The 20,064-nt window shown below is 34.8% G+C and overlaps 2 protein-coding genes and 1 pseudogene across 5 annotated transcripts; all 3 read right to left on the bottom strand.

Moving 5' to 3' along the window:
• Positions 1 to 103: 103 nt before the first annotated feature.
• On the bottom strand, positions 104 to 4,519 carry LOC106769707 (annotated as a pseudogene).
• Positions 4,520 to 6,550: 2,031 nt separating this feature from the next.
• Positions 6,551 to 11,043, bottom strand: LOC106759816 (potassium transporter 6). The gene is made up of 10 exons (XM_014643195.2): positions 10,691 to 11,043; positions 10,208 to 10,436; positions 9,889 to 10,134; positions 9,698 to 9,754; positions 9,565 to 9,615; positions 9,000 to 9,260; positions 8,816 to 8,868; positions 8,612 to 8,729; positions 8,272 to 8,526; positions 6,551 to 7,875 (listed from the first exon to the last, which is right to left on the bottom strand). The coding sequence occupies exons 1-10, from the start codon at positions 10,718 to 10,720 to the stop codon at positions 6,785 to 6,787; spliced, it is 2,391 nt and encodes a 796-aa protein (XP_014498681.1). The 5' UTR covers positions 10,721 to 11,043; the 3' UTR covers positions 6,551 to 6,784.
• Positions 11,044 to 13,553: 2,510 nt separating this feature from the next.
• LOC106772022 (NF-X1-type zinc finger protein NFXL1) lies at positions 13,554 to 18,491 on the bottom strand. 4 transcript variants are annotated; one of them, XR_002668266.1, is made up of 2 exons: positions 18,251 to 18,491; positions 13,554 to 14,059 (listed from the first exon to the last, which is right to left on the bottom strand). XR_002668266.1 is itself a non-coding variant. In XM_014658135.2 (2 exons), exon 2 carries the CDS (start codon positions 17,958 to 17,960, stop codon positions 14,694 to 14,696), a length of 3,267 nt encoding a protein of 1,088 aa, XP_014513621.1. In that variant the 5' UTR covers positions 17,961 to 17,990; positions 18,251 to 18,363; the 3' UTR covers positions 14,246 to 14,693. The 4 variants fall into 4 exon arrangements, 2 of the variants coding, with proteins under 2 accessions (XP_014513621.1, XP_022638108.1); XR_002668265.1 differs by having other exon boundaries at positions 13,554 to 13,958; XM_014658135.2 differs by lacking the exon at positions 13,554 to 14,059 and adding an exon at positions 14,246 to 17,990 and having other exon boundaries at positions 18,251 to 18,363.
• Positions 18,492 to 20,064: the final 1,573 nt, after the last annotated feature.

Here is a 20,064-nt window from a genome sequence, read left to right as displayed (position 1 = left end):
CCTATCATAGTAACGTGATATATTATTAAATACCATTAATATATCATGCTCAACCGAAATTATTTACACAGGACACAAGATTTACCGTTAAATTTTGCATAGAAACTACAATGGATTGGATGACCAGATCATCTCACCACATTTTGTGCTTCACTTACTACAAATAACTTCTCATCGTTGTTAATCATGTCTACGTAAAGAACTTTTCCACCTTCTTCTGACAAAATGTAGGAATTTTTCGTAGTGTCCAAATGTTTCCCTGCTTCCTTTATAAGTTCTTCAATGCTTTGTGGAACCCATAGGACCACTCCCTCCCTTTTACCCACTTTGTGATCCCATGGGTGGAAAGGATACACTGTACATCTCTTTTTAGGAATTTCATTTGTTGACTGCAGCACTGGTTTTGCTGCAAAATTCATGAACATACATTAGTAGAATGCTTACGTGAAAAATAAGGAAAGGGAAGTTAACCAATATAAGACGGACTCTAATTGTAGCATTCTCAGGTTCAAATGCCAACTGTACCAAACATCTAATGATCATCTGCAATGGTATTATTATTCTGCACTCAAACATAATGATGATACCTTGAATTTCATGAATATTATCGGACAGTTCAGCCAACTGAGAAACTTTAGCAACTTCAAGCAATTTGATCATATTTCTATTTCCACCCGTATGAGCTTCATGAAGAGGTGTATTTCCCCATCTGCCACAGAAGTGTTGATTGAAACATGATCTTTTGCAATTCAATGAACAAGACAACAATGCTATTTTATTATCCTTGTAAGTTAGCACTGAATATAAAGTGATCCAAAAAGACTCAATATTTGGACCATACCTGTCCTTGGATAAAACACTTGCTCCTGCCACTAGAAGTAACTCAACCATTGTAAAGAAGCCCTCAGAGGCAGCAATGTGAAGAGGGGTACGCTGATCATAATTTTTTGCATTTGGATTAATACCACAAGCTAGAATCCTTTTCACAAAGTCAAACTCCTTCCTTGCAACTATCGTGCAGAGAAAATTGCCAACATCTTCAATAGCAAGCATAGCTCCCCCGTTAACAAGTACAGATGCCACATCTTCATGTCCATTCTTGAGGGCTTCAAGCAAGGGAGTGGTGCCAAATTTATCTAAAACAAATGGATGTTTCAAAACGAAAAGTGTTTTTCGCTTCAAAGATGCATGTTTAATAAAATATAATGCCAAACCTGCTGTATCGATGCATACTCCTTGTTCAACAAGATAAGAAGAAATATCCACATATCCTTTTGATGCAGAGATATGCTGTCATAACAAACACAAAATCTGATTAATAAAATGCATTCTGTGCCGAATTATACACTAGACACAAATTTATTCACAAGCAATGTGAGAATAGAAATAGTTTATGTTAATGAAGAAACGAAAGTTCGTTGTGATTGAGTTCATGAATATTTGTTGTGCTTACCAAGGGAGTTCTACCATCATAATCAGTTTTGTTGGGATCTGCCCCAAATCCAATCAAACGTTTGACAAGATCAAGATGACCATCATGGGCTCAAGATGACCATCATGGGCAGCACAGTTGAGCCTTGTAGCAAGCTCTATTTCCATGCTTCCAATAGTGAGGTTGAAGTCTGATAACAAAAGCTTACGCTGGAAATTTAAGTCTTTTACCTGTCACCCAATTACAAGCATCTATCATAAATTTAGCAGCTTAGAACTTCAACCATTAACATCTCATGCGTCAAATGTTGATACCATCACAACTATATTAAAGATCTTTTCATTCTAAATATATCATTTCTCAAAATTAGCCTCGAATCTCTAATTACGAAAGTTAATCGTAAAGTCACTCTCTTGAATATATTTACTCTCACCCAACTCATTTAACACTATACTTTATCCGTTTTATATTCCCGAATTCTTGAATTGCTTATTGCTCGTTCATAGATCACGTCTCGGTATCTTAGTTTCTTTTACGAACATAAAATAAAATTATGGTATAGTTTTAGACTCAGTTAATCACTATTCAGACGCCATACATTAATCCAAGGTAAAATAATTTTTTTTCCTTTTGCTTTTATTGTACGTCTTTCATATAACCCTTTCTTGTCTTTTTCTTGTCTTTTTGCAATTTTTCTCGTTTTGAGTGTTTTTACTGCTACAAGTTAAAAGTTAAGAAATGTTTCTTATGCATTTTGTTCTAATATTTTCTGTTCATTAATTTGATTCATTAATTTGTCACCATGCATGCATGTTTGTATTCTGGTTATGAGATGTAATTTCCTCGTAGTGATATTATTTTAAGTAGTGTCTTCATATAAAAAAAAAAGTTTACATCCTTAAAAACCCAAAAGAAAACTTTTAGTAAAAGTATAATTATTAAATTTAAAAACGAGTAATCTCAAGATTCGTTTTAGACCTACAAATATGTTGACTAATCCTCTCTCAGTTTTATTGCAGTGCCTTTTGCGCTCAGAATGCAAATGATAAAAAAGGAAAATTTTTCCTTTAAATTACAACATACCTCGCGGAGATTGTTCAACACAACACGACCATCTAAAAAGTATATCTCCAGTATTTCAGTAAAGGATTTCTTATCAAGTCGCAAAACCTTGCAAAATTCATGAGCTTCAACTGTAGAACTTTGAGGTATATTGCAAAAAAAAGAAACATGGCCGAAAGAACTATAGGTCTGCAATGTGATCGTCTCTTCTTCTGTATCACCCTCTTCCCTCCTCATCTCACGCTGTTGACAACAAGAATAGTTATCAAATCAGATTTAAAACAAGATAAGATAATTTCATCATAAAAATGTAATGCGTGATATTTGTATTCTTACCATCTCACCATGATATACAAAGTAGAGTTTATCTGCGACATCTCCTTGCTCCGTAACTAATTCTCCTGGGAGGAAAAACTCTTCCTCCACTTTGGTTGCCTGTTAAACCAAATTTTGAATCAGACATTTCTATGAAAACAACCGCTGTACGTAATCAAACAAGTATGAGTAAAAATTTTCCTACGATCTGCTTTATAAACCCTGAAGAGCATCCCTTGAAAAGAGAAACATTCTGAATGAACTGTTCGTACAGGCTTATTGAAATCTGCAAACAGGCAACAAGATTCACATAAATATCTGGAGACTGATGAACAAAATTTGGTGATTCACGTAGAAAGACCTTCTTGCGAATGGTGGTTGGTATCTCCTGAAGAATAAAAGATCCGTTATAACTTCGATCATACTTTAACCTCAAGTGATCTTTAATTTGGTGACATATCTGGCTGTCCAGTTTGTTCTTATCGAAGAACTTACTAATATCAGACATTTTATCTCTGAATCTCTCGGTCTTAGACCCTTTCACAATCAACGCAGTCATGTTGCCGAGGAGGTAAGCACCAAGAATCATGTCAAAGGAGACATAAACCATGACGAATATCATTTCACGCACGTTGACTGCGTGGATTTCTCCGTAGCCTACAAAGCAAAGGATTTACAAAAATATGACATTTGAATGTGAGTGAGGAAGCAGAGGAATGGAATCCGAAGGAGTATCGCACCAACGGTGGCCATGGTAACAACGGCAAAGTAGAGGGAGGTGACATAACGCTTCCAGAGATCGATGTGTCGGAAGTCAGAATATGCATAGTCTCCCATCTTCAAGCTACCGATCCAGGTGTAACCCTCCTGGGAAGAGGGCAGAGTGGTGGCAAGATAGTAAAAAATGCAAGCAGCGGTGTGAGTGCAGTAAAGTTCAACGACGAAGAGTTTGAGGATTCTGGTGAACAAGTAATTGATCCTTGTATCCTTCTCGAGGGTTTCGAGGAATTGGGTGACACGAGAAGCACGAGCGAGTCTGATCCAGAGCAGAGAGCGGAGGAGCTCGTTGTTGTTAGTGCGCTTGTAAATGAAGTCCCATGGGAGACATGCGAGGAGGTCGAAGATGAAGCGAGACCTGAGGTACCTGGTGGCGATCTGGTAATGGTCGACGATCAAGGAGAGTGAGTTGGAGTGAAGTTCGTGATACCCCACCAAGAACTGCACCACCATGTCCATCAGAAATACCAATTGCCCCGCTATGTCAAGGAGGAATATGTTGTTAGGTAAGCCTCTGAAGAAACCAAACTCCATGGGAGTGAAGAATGAAGAGTAAATCGCCCATATCAGAATGAAGTGCTTCCACAACAGATACCACCTGCATGCACCAGTGCATGCACCATTCATATGACAGAATTAACTCAAAATAAAAAGGATTAAAAATGAAATTAGAGAGACAGAGACCGATTATGAGGATGAATGAGGAATCGGTGGCGGCGCGTGGGAGTGGTAGCGGCGCAACAACGGCTGAAGCTTGAGTGAGATTTATCCTGCATTATAATGGCTGTGTTTTGCGTAATAAACCCAAAATTGTAACTTAAATAGGAAGCGAAGAGGTTAGCGACAGAGATGCATTTCACTCACCTTCAACACTTTCACTTTAGTCTAAACAAAATTTCACAATTTTATTATTTTCACACTCTATAAATTTATTATTCTATTTTTCAATTCTTTTTTCTTTATAAAGTTAACTTTTTCTTTTACCTTTATCCCCTTCTCATCGTTTTTCTTTTCAGTCTTATTCTGTATAACTCTTTTCAAAGTAAAAAGAATCTCCAATCTCCAAAAATAACACTGTGTACTGTTAGCATGGTGAAATAAAGGCAAAGGGTAGGTAGGGAGTAACTGTGACAAAAGTTTAAAAAGTAAAATATATAAATGTAATTTGACCCCTACAGGAGTCACCCTAATAATATAATAATACATTAAATTAAAAACATAAATATATATGATTGAAATATTAATTTAATTATATTTTAAATATCTGACCGTTTATTTTTATCATTTTCATTCCATTAAACTTTCAAATATCTTTTATTGTTTTTATAAATACTCCTCACCAATTTAAATAAACAAGTTCAGAAACTTGAAAAAATAAACATGGAAAGACACAATTAATTATCAAGTTATTTCATTAATGATAAAAAATTGAATACCAAAATACTTCAATAAAAATAAAAAGTATCTTACGCATTTCATAAAATAAATTGTTTTAATTAAAACTTAATTAAAAATAGTTAAATTTATAATTTATTTATCAAAAAGATGTCTCATAAAAATAAGAAAATTATGTTTTTAATAATTTTTTGACAACTTTTTTACAATGTATTTGTGTTATTTGTGATTGGTTTTTTTTTAATTTTTTTAAAAATAAATTTAAAGACTAATAAAATAATAACACATGACACATTATTAAAAAGTTGTTAAATATCTTGTTATTACAAATAATAAAGGAAATCCCACACTTTTCCAAAAAAACGTGAAAAATAAATTATAAACATACCACATAATATATTATTTATCATATACAATGACTTATGTTGTGATTTTAACTATTTTATAATTAAAAAAATTGCTTTTTGCGATCAAACAATATCTACTTTCACTTTATTTGTTACATTTTTTTTATTTCTTTCTTTTCTCTATGTTTTTCATCTCTAACAAATGAAGGATTAAAGTGAAAGTTTATTCCTGAAATATGTTAGACAAGAAAATAGTTTCTTACCTTCTTTTGTGTCTCTATTGATTTTATTGATATGATATTTGGTTAAAACATAAACAAAAGTTATAAATTCTTCATTATTCTAATAATTTTCTTTAAAATAAAAAAAAAAAAAAGCAAAAATAACCTAATACTTAAAAATAGCATGTGAGTTCTCTCTTCTTATAAAAATAATTAATGTAAGACTCGTGATAAGTGATCTAACATATTGATCATTTCCACAACATTTGAACAAATAATATCTAACCATTATATTAAACAATCTATTTTTTAATCACTAATATCTATTTTTAATTATTAGTTATATTTTGATGAGTTAATATTTAGAGTATAATAACAACTAATAGAAATTAAATATTCTCATCCTAAATAAACATGGACATCACTATATTTTCACTTTACACTCTAGTGTTTTAAGAAAAAAAAAATAGTAAGATGATAAAGAAATTCTTTCTCAAATCATACTATAATAAGCAGTATAATTCCAATTCATATTATGATCATATGTGCGTGAATTCCTTTAAATCAATTGATGTTAATCAAAATTAAATAATCATATTTAGGTATGAGATGTTGTGATATATAATACATACACACACATATATATATATATATATATATATATATATATATATTTTTTTTTTACTTTGCTAAAGATTAATGATCAAGTTGATTTTACGAATCTCTCGTAATATAAACATAAAAGTAAAATGTTACAGAGTAGTAGACTGTTTAAAAAACATTTGGAAGAGTTATTAACTTGTACATAATGCAAAAATAAAATAAAATCTCATAATATATATTTACGTATAATTATGAAGTGAGTTCAGGCGAGAATGATTATCCTAATTAAGTGGTAAGTAAAGTTTTGAACATTCATGATGAAATTCCTTATCATTATTCCTATAGTTAATTATTGTTAACATGTCATTACACTGTTAACTAGAATATTTGACTTAGAGTGAGTAATAACATGTTAACTATTGATTCACATGGCATAAAGAAAAACTTCAATAAACATATTCTTGAAGATGATGAGAGCATAAATTCGAAATTCTGATTCCATTGGCATCGTATGCCGCTTCAATCAAAACTCCAGTAGCACCATTTTGCACAGTCTGCAATCTACTGCTACGAAATACAGAAACGACATAAATTTTGTGTCATCCTAGGAAATACTGCATAGGATGTTGGAGCTATATAGTACATACAACACCAACTTCCACAAGAGCAGCATGAGGGATTTTAAGGGCCACTGGAGGTTCTCGACAATTTTTTTCACTGAAACGATACACCATTATTAAGAATCTCTTGAGAAAGTTTGAGCCATCACGCACCACTAAATGTGACTGTCCCAAGAAATATGCACTTCCATTCTCCCTCGCATCGATCAGCTCCAAAAGCTCATTCCTAACAGATACCTGCATTTTAGGACTATTATGAGGCAACATGAACCGAACCTTTTTTCTCTTCTTACAACCACTGCTACTCTCCAACGCCTCTTCTGCCACTGGGCTTATCTGAGATTCGTTGTTCACCTGGCTTTGCACCATGCATGATGATGATGATGATGACTCTAAATCCTCCAGAGGGACCAAACCATTTCCATCATCCCTTGAATCTCCAACAAACATCATTCTTTCATCTGGGCAACCCATCCTCGACTCAATGTCATTCTGTTCAATGGATATGAATTCCCCTATTGAACGAATAATCTTCTCCTCAAAATCACCAGTGTCCCTTATGTGATCACAGTATCCACTTCTCACAATGCACCGATATATTTTGTAATCCTTTGGCCCGATCCTACCTATCAGGTACCTCTCACTTTCTCCTATGTAAGGCACAGGGACGGACTTGAATGATACCAAGATCAGCACTTGATGGAATGCAGGAAGATTTGTGATGAAATGTGAAAAGAAAGCTGGGATTCCTGCCACTATTTCCGTGTAAATGAAGCCAATTCCCGGTACCCTCGAAATCCCAAGGCCTGGACTTATATCTATCAGCCACTCTGTTGATACTTTGTTTTGCAAATCAAACTCGTACTTCTTCATACTTCCATAATGCCATGAAAGCATCACTGTCATCGATACTACCAATAGGACAACCAGATACCACGATCCCTTGTGGAACTGTAGCAGACATGCCGAAAGATATGCAGCCTCTATGAACCCAAAACATACAAGAAAGTACACAGACACCATCATGTCCTTTTCCCAATACAAAGCAATGATCAGTGACATCAGACTCGTCGTCACAAGCATTCCACTTATAATAGCCAATGCTGTCATAAATCGTGAGCTTATGTCATGAATATTTTAACTGAATAGTATAGAAAGAATTTCGTGCACTCATATATCTAATTAGTCCAACTATTGAGAACGTGCATTTGGATGTTGCATATTTTTAGCAAGCTTTCAGATTCTGTTTCATTGGCCATTACTGGATTAGCTCTTTCCTACGTTTCACCTAAGCTATCAGTGTAGTGGCTAGAATCATGAAACATGATGTGTTAATCTGTTATTTCTGAATTTATTTAAATCAAGTTGTAAACATACTCAAGTTAGCTTTCTCAATAACAAATTATTTCTTTAAGTTGTGCATGCTCTCTGTTTTGTTCTCTGTTAGCCACTGCCTTTCAGTATTAGTGTGTCATCAACAACAGACAACAACGGCATACCTGTTGCATTGCCAATTTTCACAATGTCTCTGAAACCAACAGTTACAGTGAGGCTGAAAATCATCAATAGCCAGTTGACATCTGGGATGTAAATCTGCCCGTTTATGGTTTTTGATGTGTGAATAACTTTTACTCTGGGAAAGCAATTCAATGCGAGACACTGGTTAATGATGGAGAAACACGCTGTTATGGTTGCTTGGCTTCCCACGGCTGAAGAGAGTAGGGATAACACTATGTACAAGTGTTTGCACTGACCTGGAATCACCAACCTTCACTTCAGTAAAGTGAAACTGCAGAAAGAAAAATCTCATCCATATATAGAGATACTCCACTAACTTACCTGGCATGGATTGGCTAAGATGATTAAAATCAGAAGAAGTTAAATTTTTGGAAATATATGCAGCCTGACCCGCATAGCATAACAGAAGAAGCGGATAGATGAAGCATATAAATGTAATCTACAACCACACACGATGCACAAGTTAGTAACATTTTCAGTGTACAATTAATATATGTCCATTACAAAAGATGCTATTTATTGTACCTTAATTGATTTCTTGGAGAAATGGCCTAGGCCAGCAAACATTGCCTCCGATCCTGCAAAACAATGCAGCATCTTGTCAAAGCAATAATTGAAATTCTAACAAGAAAAATATCTCAGAATTATAAACACTAATAACTTGTTAACATTTGCACAGTTCTGGAAAAAGAAAAAAAAAAAGGGCTACCTGCTACACATAAAATGACGCTCCCTAACAATCTCCATCTGTGGATGTCAATTTTTGTGATGAATCTGTATATGTAGAATGGGGATATTTTATAGATGATTTTTACATCCCAGTGGAAAATGTTATACGTTCCCACCGCAGCAACAAACAGCAGCCAAGCAGCAATTATTGGTGCAAACATGATCCCAATTTTACGTGTACCGCAATGCTGCAGCATGAACAGGCCAACCAATATAACACACGCAGAGGGAACAGGTACATCTGAATAAAGTAAATGAAGCACAAAGTGAACAACATAGTTATAGGAGATACATGGGCATCACTTTTCGAATAAATACTCAATCACAACTTAAACTGGCCAGTAAAATGCACCAAATAGATGAAAATCCGTCAAATATATGAACTAAGTTACTAAGAAATCAAATTCTGTTACAGATATCACAACTAGATGCAAATTCAATATTTTTTAGTAGTGTTTCTTCAAGAATAGAATTAATCAATTGAGGCTTTATAAAGGTAAATTTTGAAAAAACTAGATAAGTGTGCAGCATATGTTCAAACTTACATGCTTTTAGAGCCTTTGACACGGACTCCTTAGTATGTTCAGACGAGTCAACTGGTTATAGATAAGAGGGTAATCAAAAAATACGTTGTAGAAATTAAAGATAAGGCCTTCAGCATCAGTTACAAGGTCTTACATATGTCTTTCAATATGTCTGCCAAGGATCTCTGAACTCCTGCTGAAGCTGAGTACACTGGTAAACAAACAGCCATAATATTAGTATATACAGTGAAAAGTAATTACCAAATCTTGCACATGCAACCAGCAATTAATTACTTCTACAAAAATTAAAATATGTTATTAAGTGGAAATTGTATTTTATTATACCTGAAAGGGCTGGAGTGAGCACTGCGTCCCCAATAGTCATGCAGGAACCGAAGAGGGCTAAGAACAATATTAAATAGTGACAGATCTTGTGTTTCTCGATGGCCCTTCGTGCTCTTGAATCGGCTTTGATCTTGGGAGAGCTTTTCTCCTCCTCGTAAAGCATAACCTCGTTTGCACTTGTGTCACATGGGAGTAGACCAACTTTTGCATTTCTACACAGCAGTGAGTACAAAGCAACAGTGCCACCTACAAAAAATTTCTACCAACATTCAATCTTGAAAGATAAATATGTTACAGTCACTGAAGATCAGAAAGTTACCCTCTCCTTCATCATCAGCTTTCAACACTATGGAGGCATACTTCAGGAAGGAAATTATGGTGAGCGTCCAGAAAATAAAGGAGAAGAGTTCATAAACAACTTCCTGATCTGCTGCAAGATCGCTCGTTCGCATTGTCCCAAATACATATAAAGGTGCTGTGCTCAGTTGACCATAAACTATTCCCACAATTTGAAACGATAGCAGAATTGTTTGCTTCCATGTTTTCTTCTGAATAATAAATATATGGAGTTAGAAGTTATGATTCAAGGATAAGGGAAAAAAAGAAGGTACATACTAGATCCTTTCAACAACAAAGATTCAATTGTATATATGAAGCAGTAAAGTTTTTAATGCATGAAGACACTGAATAGAATATGTGAGTAAAACTGAATTTGGTTGGCACAAATGTAATCAAAGAATTCTGATTGATTCACAGTGTTGACATGCAAGAATATTTGTACAATTTAGGCAACGAATTTCACCTTATCTTGATCAAAGAGATGAGAATCCATTAGTAGAGAGGCAAAATATAAGGTAAGTAAGTTATGAGAAGAAAGAAAGTGACAGGAATGTATATGAATGAAGGAATGAATGATTGAACAGAAAGAGGTATTTCTGCAATGGTTGAAAGGAGACAGACGGAGGAGACTAGGATGATGATGGTGTTTATGGACCCTACATTACAGTGTCTTAAACAGCAAAGGAAAATGATCTAACATAGTGATCTTCACTACAAATTCTTTTAGACGGCTTATTATTGTTGATCTCGTGATGATCTTCACTATCACTGTTTTCATCTTTGCATTATTTTACTATTTTATTACAGATAGCAGAGAGGGAAAGCCGGGGTGACATGGACACCCCAACTCTATCATTCAGACACGGGTAAAGATACATAGACAACATTTTTTGACCATATTTGAACATCATCATACGTGTTATTGTGTGATTGATCCAAATGACACAATGACACCACCATGAACCAATCACACAATAACACGAATGATGATGTTCATATGTTGTAAAAAAAAAATGTTGTCTAAGTATCTTTATCCTTCACACAAAGCCACCGTGTAAGTTATAGTTTTGGTCCATGCATTCAATAAACTAATGGATGAGTCAAATTCAGCACGCAACAACACTTCAATTAGGAGTCAAATAATACTCACAGCAACACTTTTGCTTAGTTTTACACTGTCTGTTTAGTACATGTAATATATTATTATATTTAGAGTCAAATCCTCTGGTTTAATCAGGCGTGATTGATGTTAAACAAATCCTTGAATTATGTGAAATGAAATCCATTCCTTTTTTTTATTAATGATTGAGAATCATATGATCATATCACATGGTTTCCCTTACTGTAAGGATACAGAACTTATTCCTGTCCCTTCTTTCTTTCTTTCTTTTTTTTGAATTTTTCTGTCTTCTGTTTCCAATTGCTGAATGGTTGAAAGTTGAAAGCATGTGGATGCGACAGAAAATACCAACAATGAATGAACATGTGCTGCTTCCATTTGTCTTCAATATTTGCAAAACCAAAATGCTGAATTGTATGAAATCTTCAACGGGAACTGTCACACAAAACTATGTGCTGCACTTCCATTTGTCACATTTTAAGAATGTAAATGAGAAACAAAAAAGAAAGAACTGATTAATTGACCTTGAATAAATGATTTTGGATGATTTAGCATGAACAGTGTCCCTAACCATGCTATTCTCTTTCTAGTTTTGGATGATTTACAAGAACTGAAGAAAGTTTGAGATAAGTTCTATATACTTTACAAAATTAGGGTTTGAAAGTTTTCTTTACCTTTTCTTCTTACATTCCCAAAAAAAATTAATAACAAAAAATAAACTATAAATTATTTTATATAGTTTTTCTAAATTTTTATTTAAAATTGTTTATGAAGAAACTTATTACTTCGTCTTTTTCTTTCTATTTTTCTCTTTTAAAATTTTTTATGAAACGATTCTTTTCGAATTTATTGAAGATTCAGTCAAAATTGATAATATATACTTTTATTATTATTGTTACTATTATTATTATTATCGTGTTATTAATGTTATTATTATTATTGATTAACATTTTAATTGCTTATAAATTTTACCATTATTAATTTAATCTCCATTAATATTTTTCTTTTGTTGACTTTTTTAAATTTTATATTTTTTAATTCAATATTTGTTATTTAATTTTTCTATTAAATGAATAGTATAATTACTATATTTTGTAGAAGTGACATAGCAGGTGACGTTTATTTGAATTTTCAATTCATCAACTCACTTTATCTATCTGCTTAATCAACTAAACTGACAACAAAATGAGACAGGACAAGTTAGTTAGTTAGTTAATTTTTTTTTAATTAAATTTTTTTATTAAATTATTTTAATGATGTAATTATAACTTAAATATTAATACTTACAAATTAAATTATAATTATTAATTATAATAAAATGATTTAATATAATAAATTTTTTAATTTATTTGATGATAGATATTAATTAATAAAATATTTATACGATTAAATATATTTTTAATACTTTTATATACATAAATAAATTTTAAAAATAAACAATAAAAATAAAAGTTGGAGTTGACCCACTCTTTGAAATGACATGTTAAGATTTGTAGTCATTTTAGTGTGACAAAATAGTTAAGTATGTCACGTTTTTTTTTGGTTAGTTGAAGGAGTCCATTTTATCATCTTACTTAATTGTTTCAATTATTAAGTGATTAGAATTTTTGGGATTAATATTAAATGATATCGTAATTAATGTAAATGATATTTGACTTTTATTATTTTTAATGAAAATGTTTTGAATAATAAGAGATCATCACCTTCCTTCACATCAACTATAGTAGAAATGACAAATAAGAAACATAACGATCCTAGTATCTAACATAATTTCAATTAAAACAATAAAAGTCGTTTATCATTTTTGTAATATTGTTTTATATTATCCTCAAAAGTTTATATTCTTTTACATACACATAAAAAAACAATGAAAGAAGATAAAAATTAAATCACCTACTTAACTAAAACAAATAACTGGTATAAATTTAATTAAAAAATATAATATTTTAAGTATTCAATCAAGTAATTTTTTTAATAGTAATTCAATTAAAAATACTCAAATTTATAATGAACTTTAAATTTAATATACCATTATTATTATTTTTTGATGAAGTACCTGAATGGAAAGTTATAGTGCAGTATCACTTTGAGATTTAGTTGACTCATTTAAATTGCTTTTATTTGAAAACTTGACAATTAAAATATAACGTCATTATTTTAAAACAAAACATTCATAGAATGAAATCAAACCAAATGTTTCCTTCCCGTGATTAACTAAGATTTTTTTATATAAATTTAAATGATATATTTTGTGCTAACTTTGAAATTGACCAAATACGCTAAGAAATAACTTTATATATGGTTGGTTACAGTGGACATCAAGAAGAATCAAGTAGAAACTTACAAGAAGCTAAAACTAATTGGACGAAGAAGTCAAGAAAACACAAACAATTCACACAAACAGAATTAAAAATTTAATAATGCAACTGTTGGCAATGTTACTTACTTTTGTTGGGTTCCGAAGAAGAAGAATCTAAAACGCAACCGATGTTACAAAATTGAAAAAGAAAGGGCATCAAACTTCAAATTCAGAGCATTGCTTATTAAATGAACTTCACAACTTCAAAGTAAGCTTCTATCCCTGCAGCTAAGTGGATTCAACCCAATCCACCTACAATATTTACCACTAATAGGTACTTAAAATCAGTAATTAAACTTAAAATGGTAAATGGAACCATCTAGCTAGTCTTGAATTTAGAACTCGGGTCATACCTAAAATAATAAAAATCATCCAGCATCATGAGTTACCCAAAACCAAGACAAAATGTAAAGATGTTACACTTGAAAGTTTGGATGTCAATGATGGACAGATGCAACAGTTCAGGTAAAGTGAGAAATAAAACTCACTGACCATAAAAACATTGATGATAGTAAAAAAAGACCAAATTGAAATATAGATTAATAAAGTTAAAATTAGTGTGGCAAACAATATTTGAAATTTGAAAACTTAATGACTGTGCTGGTGAGAGGAAGGGTCTCAACGTACCCTTAATAAGCAACAAAATTGCTAAAAGATAACTCCTTCGTCAGTATTTACAGGACACAACTACTAAAAAAAATATAAGACGAGAATGTGCTACTATGGAATTAATAGTTTCCAATCAGCAAAAGAACTACATCCTGTCCAGGGCATCAAACCAAAGTTTCTTTTTTCAATCGCTTGATACATCACCACTCCATTTTTTTCCACTATGAAAATTAAAATATTAACCCAAAAAGAACGGTGATGTCCACCTCATGCCAAACAAAAATGAGACTAGGAGATTCAATAACAGCCTCCTTCTCAAAAAAAAAAAATTGTAATATTGAGACTAAAAAAAATGGTTTACTCCTTGTCTTCTCTTCACTACTCACAAGCCTTCTCCCAATCATCTACTACCTCAGAATCTTCTAAAGTATCCAAGTTTCCTGCATGCTGTCCTAGATTTGAACCGCCATCATGAGGATCCAAGTTTGTGACAGCACTACTTTCTGAGTGTTCCCTGGAAACATCAACTTTAACAGCTGCAGCAGATGAACTTGAAGAAGATTCTTGATTTAAGACACTCCAAGGGTTTACTGAAGTAGATATGAGAGAATCTTTCTTCTGAATAGGCAAATGCACATTAGCAGAACCAGTAGCCCACTCCTCCTCACCCCAAGAATCTTTCCAACCTGGCTCTTGAACTTCTTTTTTCCACGGATTACCCCCCTTCAATGCTGCCAGTGATCCTCCTCCTTTCATTGTCCCAGATCCTCCCCAAGCATTGGTGGCTGAAGATGCTGCTGATGCCCCAACATTCGGAACAATCACTACCACGGCTCCCTGATAAACAGTACCATGATCCAACCTCCTCATTGCAGTTGCAGCTCGGGCTGGATCATTAAAAACAGCCAGTGCATTTTTGTCATTTAACCAAACAAGTTCACACTCACCACCAAATCTCAGCACCAGTGCACTGATATCTGCCTCCCTTGGTAAGTCTAGAAAAGAGACAACAAGCCGAGGATCCATATCTACTAAAGAATCGAATGCAGGAGGAAGGGGTGCATTTACAGTTGTAGTTCCCTTAACCCCAAGCACACGAGCAGGAGCTCTTGATTTGGGGGTAACATGAACAACTACAAAACGCTTTGGCTCACGACCAGCTACATACACCGCAAGCTTCCATCTTTCAGCAATGATCCTCACTGCATCTCTTTTGTCCTTTAACATGGGAGAGAAAATATGGATTTTTGGACCTTGTGTATTTCCCCTGTTCTTGCCAAGAACCAAAACCTTGCATCTCTCCTCAACAGATAAAACCCATTTAGGATCACGTCTCAACATGTCAACAAGCAATTCAGAAGCAACAGGATTGTCACCAAAATGGAGGGAATCCAGATTTGGAGCGTTTATCTCAAAGGCATCTGCAAGTACTCGTTTACGTTCTAACTTAGCACAGTCATCATTACACATCAGTTTTCTTTGTCCAAGAGGAACTTTCTTGCCATTTGCAGCAACAGGTTGAAGCAACACAGGCAACTTTTGGATAATGGAAGCTTCGTGTACAGCATCAGCATTATAATTTGCAGAGCTTCCACCAGCATCACAAGGAACATTCGCTGTTATTCGGCCACAAGAACATGTAATTGTGACAGAGAATTCGCATCTCGTGTCTGGACATGAAGTTGAAGGGTGACAAGGAGCTGTACATGTATGGCGGCAGTCTCTTCTTGGAGCACCACATGTTTGCCCGCAAGAGGCACGGGTACCCGGCACTGTAGATGGGTTATCACAAGGTGGGAGGTGACATGTTCTACCACATGCATGTAAACCGCACTGTCTGGTCTTCCCACATAGTTTATTGCATCTAATATCCTTTGAACCACAGGGAATGTTCCGAAGAATTACATGCCCACCAATACATTCTTTTGCTACAGGCACCGAACAAGGAGGGCAATCCCCAAAATGGCAGCTGTGAGAAGCTGGATGTGAACAAGGCTGAGGAACAGAACATGGAAGCTGACACGAGGGAGGAGGTGTGCCGCAAGGCAATGGAGGAGGGATTGAAGTCTTGCCACAAGCACATGTCAAATCAGTAAATATAGTTTCAAGACAAGGTGGACAATGACCACTGTGGCATAGGGATTCACATGCATGCTGCCCACACCTTAGCTTCTTTCCACATGGTAATGAACAGAAGTGTGGATCCCAATCCGCAATTTGAATATTATTTGGATTAGAAAGTGGACAACAACGTTCACTGCATCTATGCCTTCCACAATTCCTTTTCTGCCCACAAGGCTTTTCACAAGTAAATTTCACAGCGTCCACTTTTGTCTTACAGCACTCCACAGTTCGGGAAGTAGAGCCACATCGACACTTCTGGGAGACTAGAACCAAACAAGGAGAACAATCCCCAGGGTGGCATGGCTCTTCACAGTGATGAATCCCGCAAGGAAGGGTCTTCCCACATACTTGTGAACAGGTAGGTATAGGGTCTAAACAACTCTGTCGTTCCTGCTTCAATCTAGTTTTCCCACAACAGCATGTCTTAATATGGGATGGTAACAATCCACACTCCCCACAGCTGCCGGGATGACACGTCTCAATACAAATATGATTACCGCAACCAAGTTTCTTTCCACAGTTTGAACCGCAAGAGAAAACTCCACCTTCGGTTTTGATTTCACCTTTCAGAACCATTTCCCCACAAAGAATGAGTTCCGTCCTTTTACTGCAAAAGCAAGAGGCATTGACAGGAATCTTACAAGGATCACAAGGTCCCAGATGACAGATTTGCTCACACCGATGCCGCCCACATTCAAGAAGCTTTTCACAGCGCTGGCCACAGGTAAGAACGGACTGGCGGTCAGAACAACGGGTGGTAACATTTTTCTTCCCACAAGGACACAAACGTGGGGGTGCAAATGCTTTGCAAGGAGGGCAAGGACCGGGATGGCATTGCAAGACACAAACATGAGGACAAAGAACCTCCTTATCCCCCCCAAGCTCCCTTTCAAGGGGTTTGGCACATGGTTCTCCACAGGAATGTGGCAAGAGATACAAGTCGGAAGGGGGGTCAGGCCTCTTCCCACAGAAGCAAACATACCGAATCTCCTTGGATGATGTGAGCTGCACAGATTGACAACCAGGGCACCGCCAATTGAACCGCTGATTCTTGTCCACAGACACATCCACAGAAGTGGGAGCACGCGCCCACTTCTTTATACAATTAAGGTGAAAGATGGAGAAGCAACTAGAGCAAGACCAGATTGGCGCAGACCTCCGCACCATGTCACAGCAAATCATGCATTCCACCGCACCTTTCATGAGCTTCTCCTGAATCTCTTGCAACAGCTGGGGCAAATTAGAATCCCTCGAATTGAATCTCCTCTGCACATTATTCTTCGGATTGGGATTGGGATTAGGACTGGGATTGGGATTAGGATTAGGATTGGGATTGTGACTAGGAATAGGACCGCTCCTCCTATGGCGATATGTTGCATTGGAGGAACCGGCAGCGGTGGAGGCGGCGGCACCATTTTGATTCTGATTCTGCATCTGAGTCTGACTCTGATCGGTAGATCCTCGACGAATCCATTCTTGACGAGGAACCCTAGACCGCTGGCTTCGCTCTTGCGAGCTCATCCTGCGTGACTCTAATCGATAGCTCTCCAACTGACACGTGGAAATTGAGTTGATGAGAAAGGTGGATTGAAATTGAGAAGAAAAATGTTGATGAGAAATGAAAAATGAAAAACCCTAATAATACGAACCCTAAAAGCAAAAGAGAGGCAAATGAATATCAACCATGAATTAAGATACCTAAGTCAGAAGTAAAGTCTGGAAATGAAAAGAAGTGCGAGGGATGTGAAAGAAGTTCAAGAATAAATAAATAAATAAATAAATAAATAAAGAGTATTGAGAGAAAGTGAAACCTGGTTGGGTTGGGTTTGCTTTCGGGTGCTCAAAGCCAAAGGTGTTGAAGTTGCGTTGCGTTGCGTTGTTTGGAGAATAATAATAAAAATAAAAATAGGTCAAAGGAGAAGCGTTTATATAGGCTTCTTCCTGCTGCAAAATCCTTGCACCTCAAGCAAAACGCGCTGGTCCTTATCTCACTCTCCTCCCACTTTTCTTTTTCTTTTTTTATTATTTTTACACCGCTAATATTAAATATTCCTTCCCATAATTCTTTTTACACTTTTTTATTATTACCTATATTATCAATTTTATTTTTATTATATGTTCAAGTCTCACTGTAATTCAATATTTCTTTCATATCACAAATTAATTTAAATGTACGACAGCGTAAACAATAATATATAAAAAAATGAATTGTTTATTTTTCATTTATTTATTTATTTATCTCTGTATAATTGTATTCACCATCAATCCCTTCTTTTTTTCCTTGACGACTAAGAATAAGGTTAGTGAATGATTGTTTCAATGTGTAAGGTTTGGTCCAGAAATGAGTCAAAATAAAACGTGAGGAAAGAAAAGTCAACGATTGATGATCCAATTATAGAAACTTGGACTTTTACAGTATACACCCGTCATTTGAATTTTCGAGCTCCTTTTCAGGTTTTGAGCGAAGATGGACACCTCTTTCTGCACCCCCATAATTTCAACTTGGATCTCATGGGATCGTGAAATTATCGACTTACCCTTATCTTGGTATAACAAAAAGATATGTTAAAGAAAACGCAATTGTTTTGATTAAATTTTGGTATCCTAAAAAGTCAGAAGATCTTTCATGCGTAGTTTCTTTCTCATTGTTCAATGGAAGAGGGAAATACGTGTGTATGGAAATAGTTTTCTAAGATTTGCTTTTACTAAAGTTCAAAGAATAATCATATCTGTACACAGAATTCATGATTATCCCTTCAGCAAAAGTAAGAAAAAATGTAAAAGATAAAAGAGATGGATTATAGTCCCAACTGTATATCTGTTTCATCCACTCAAACTTCATCATAGCCAAAGTAAGGAACGAGGCTCTGCTTCGGCTCTTTCGATAAATTCTTCTTTAGCAGAAAAAAAAAGGAAACTTTAATTATTCTTTTTATCGAACAAAGAGTTTTACATAAAATAAAACCCTTTCATATTTGAGTCTAATTTTTGTTTCACTGTAATTCGCTGTCCTTGTTTATCTGTGTCAGCAAAAGCTGTTTTTTGTACACTTTGATTTCCTGAACTTTATTGTGACCAAACATATATGCATCCAAAGTTAAGGTTGGAGAATCTTTATGCAAGCTGGAGAGATTGAGGGGCGTTCATGTTTGGAGAATCTTTATACTTTTGAGTCCTGTATTCAATCTGCAAACATTAGTTTTAGATTAATATCAGTTGTTAGGATGCGTGTGAAGCTGGTTCTGATTTTTGTGATTGGCCAAATCTGCATAAGCATTTGAGGGCAACCCTAAGATTTTACATGTGATCCAGCTAGAAAGGCTACACGAACAATGAAATGACCCAATAATTGGTACTTCCTTTCCAGCATGCAATCTGCTAAACTTGGTTGCAATGCTTTTCATTCTTCAGAAATAGGACAACAATTTTACTGATAAACCAAAAGCAGTAAGTGAAAACAAAATAAAGCAGTAAATTGGTGAAAAATTGGTGAAAACGATTGAGAACATGCAACGGAGTTACAAAAGACTGTGTCATGTGATGCAATGATTAGGAGCCATCACCAATTGTCATTTTTTTATGCACAAGTTGCAATTTTTTGTTTAGTATTTTATTAATTTCTCTC

This window comes from Vigna radiata, chromosome 1 (assembly GCF_000741045.1).
Source record: "Vigna radiata var. radiata cultivar VC1973A chromosome 1, Vradiata_ver6, whole genome shotgun sequence".
In the NCBI taxonomy this organism is placed as follows: domain Eukaryota; kingdom Viridiplantae; phylum Streptophyta; class Magnoliopsida; order Fabales; family Fabaceae; genus Vigna; species Vigna radiata.
This window is presented reverse-complemented; position numbering and strand designations above follow the sequence as displayed.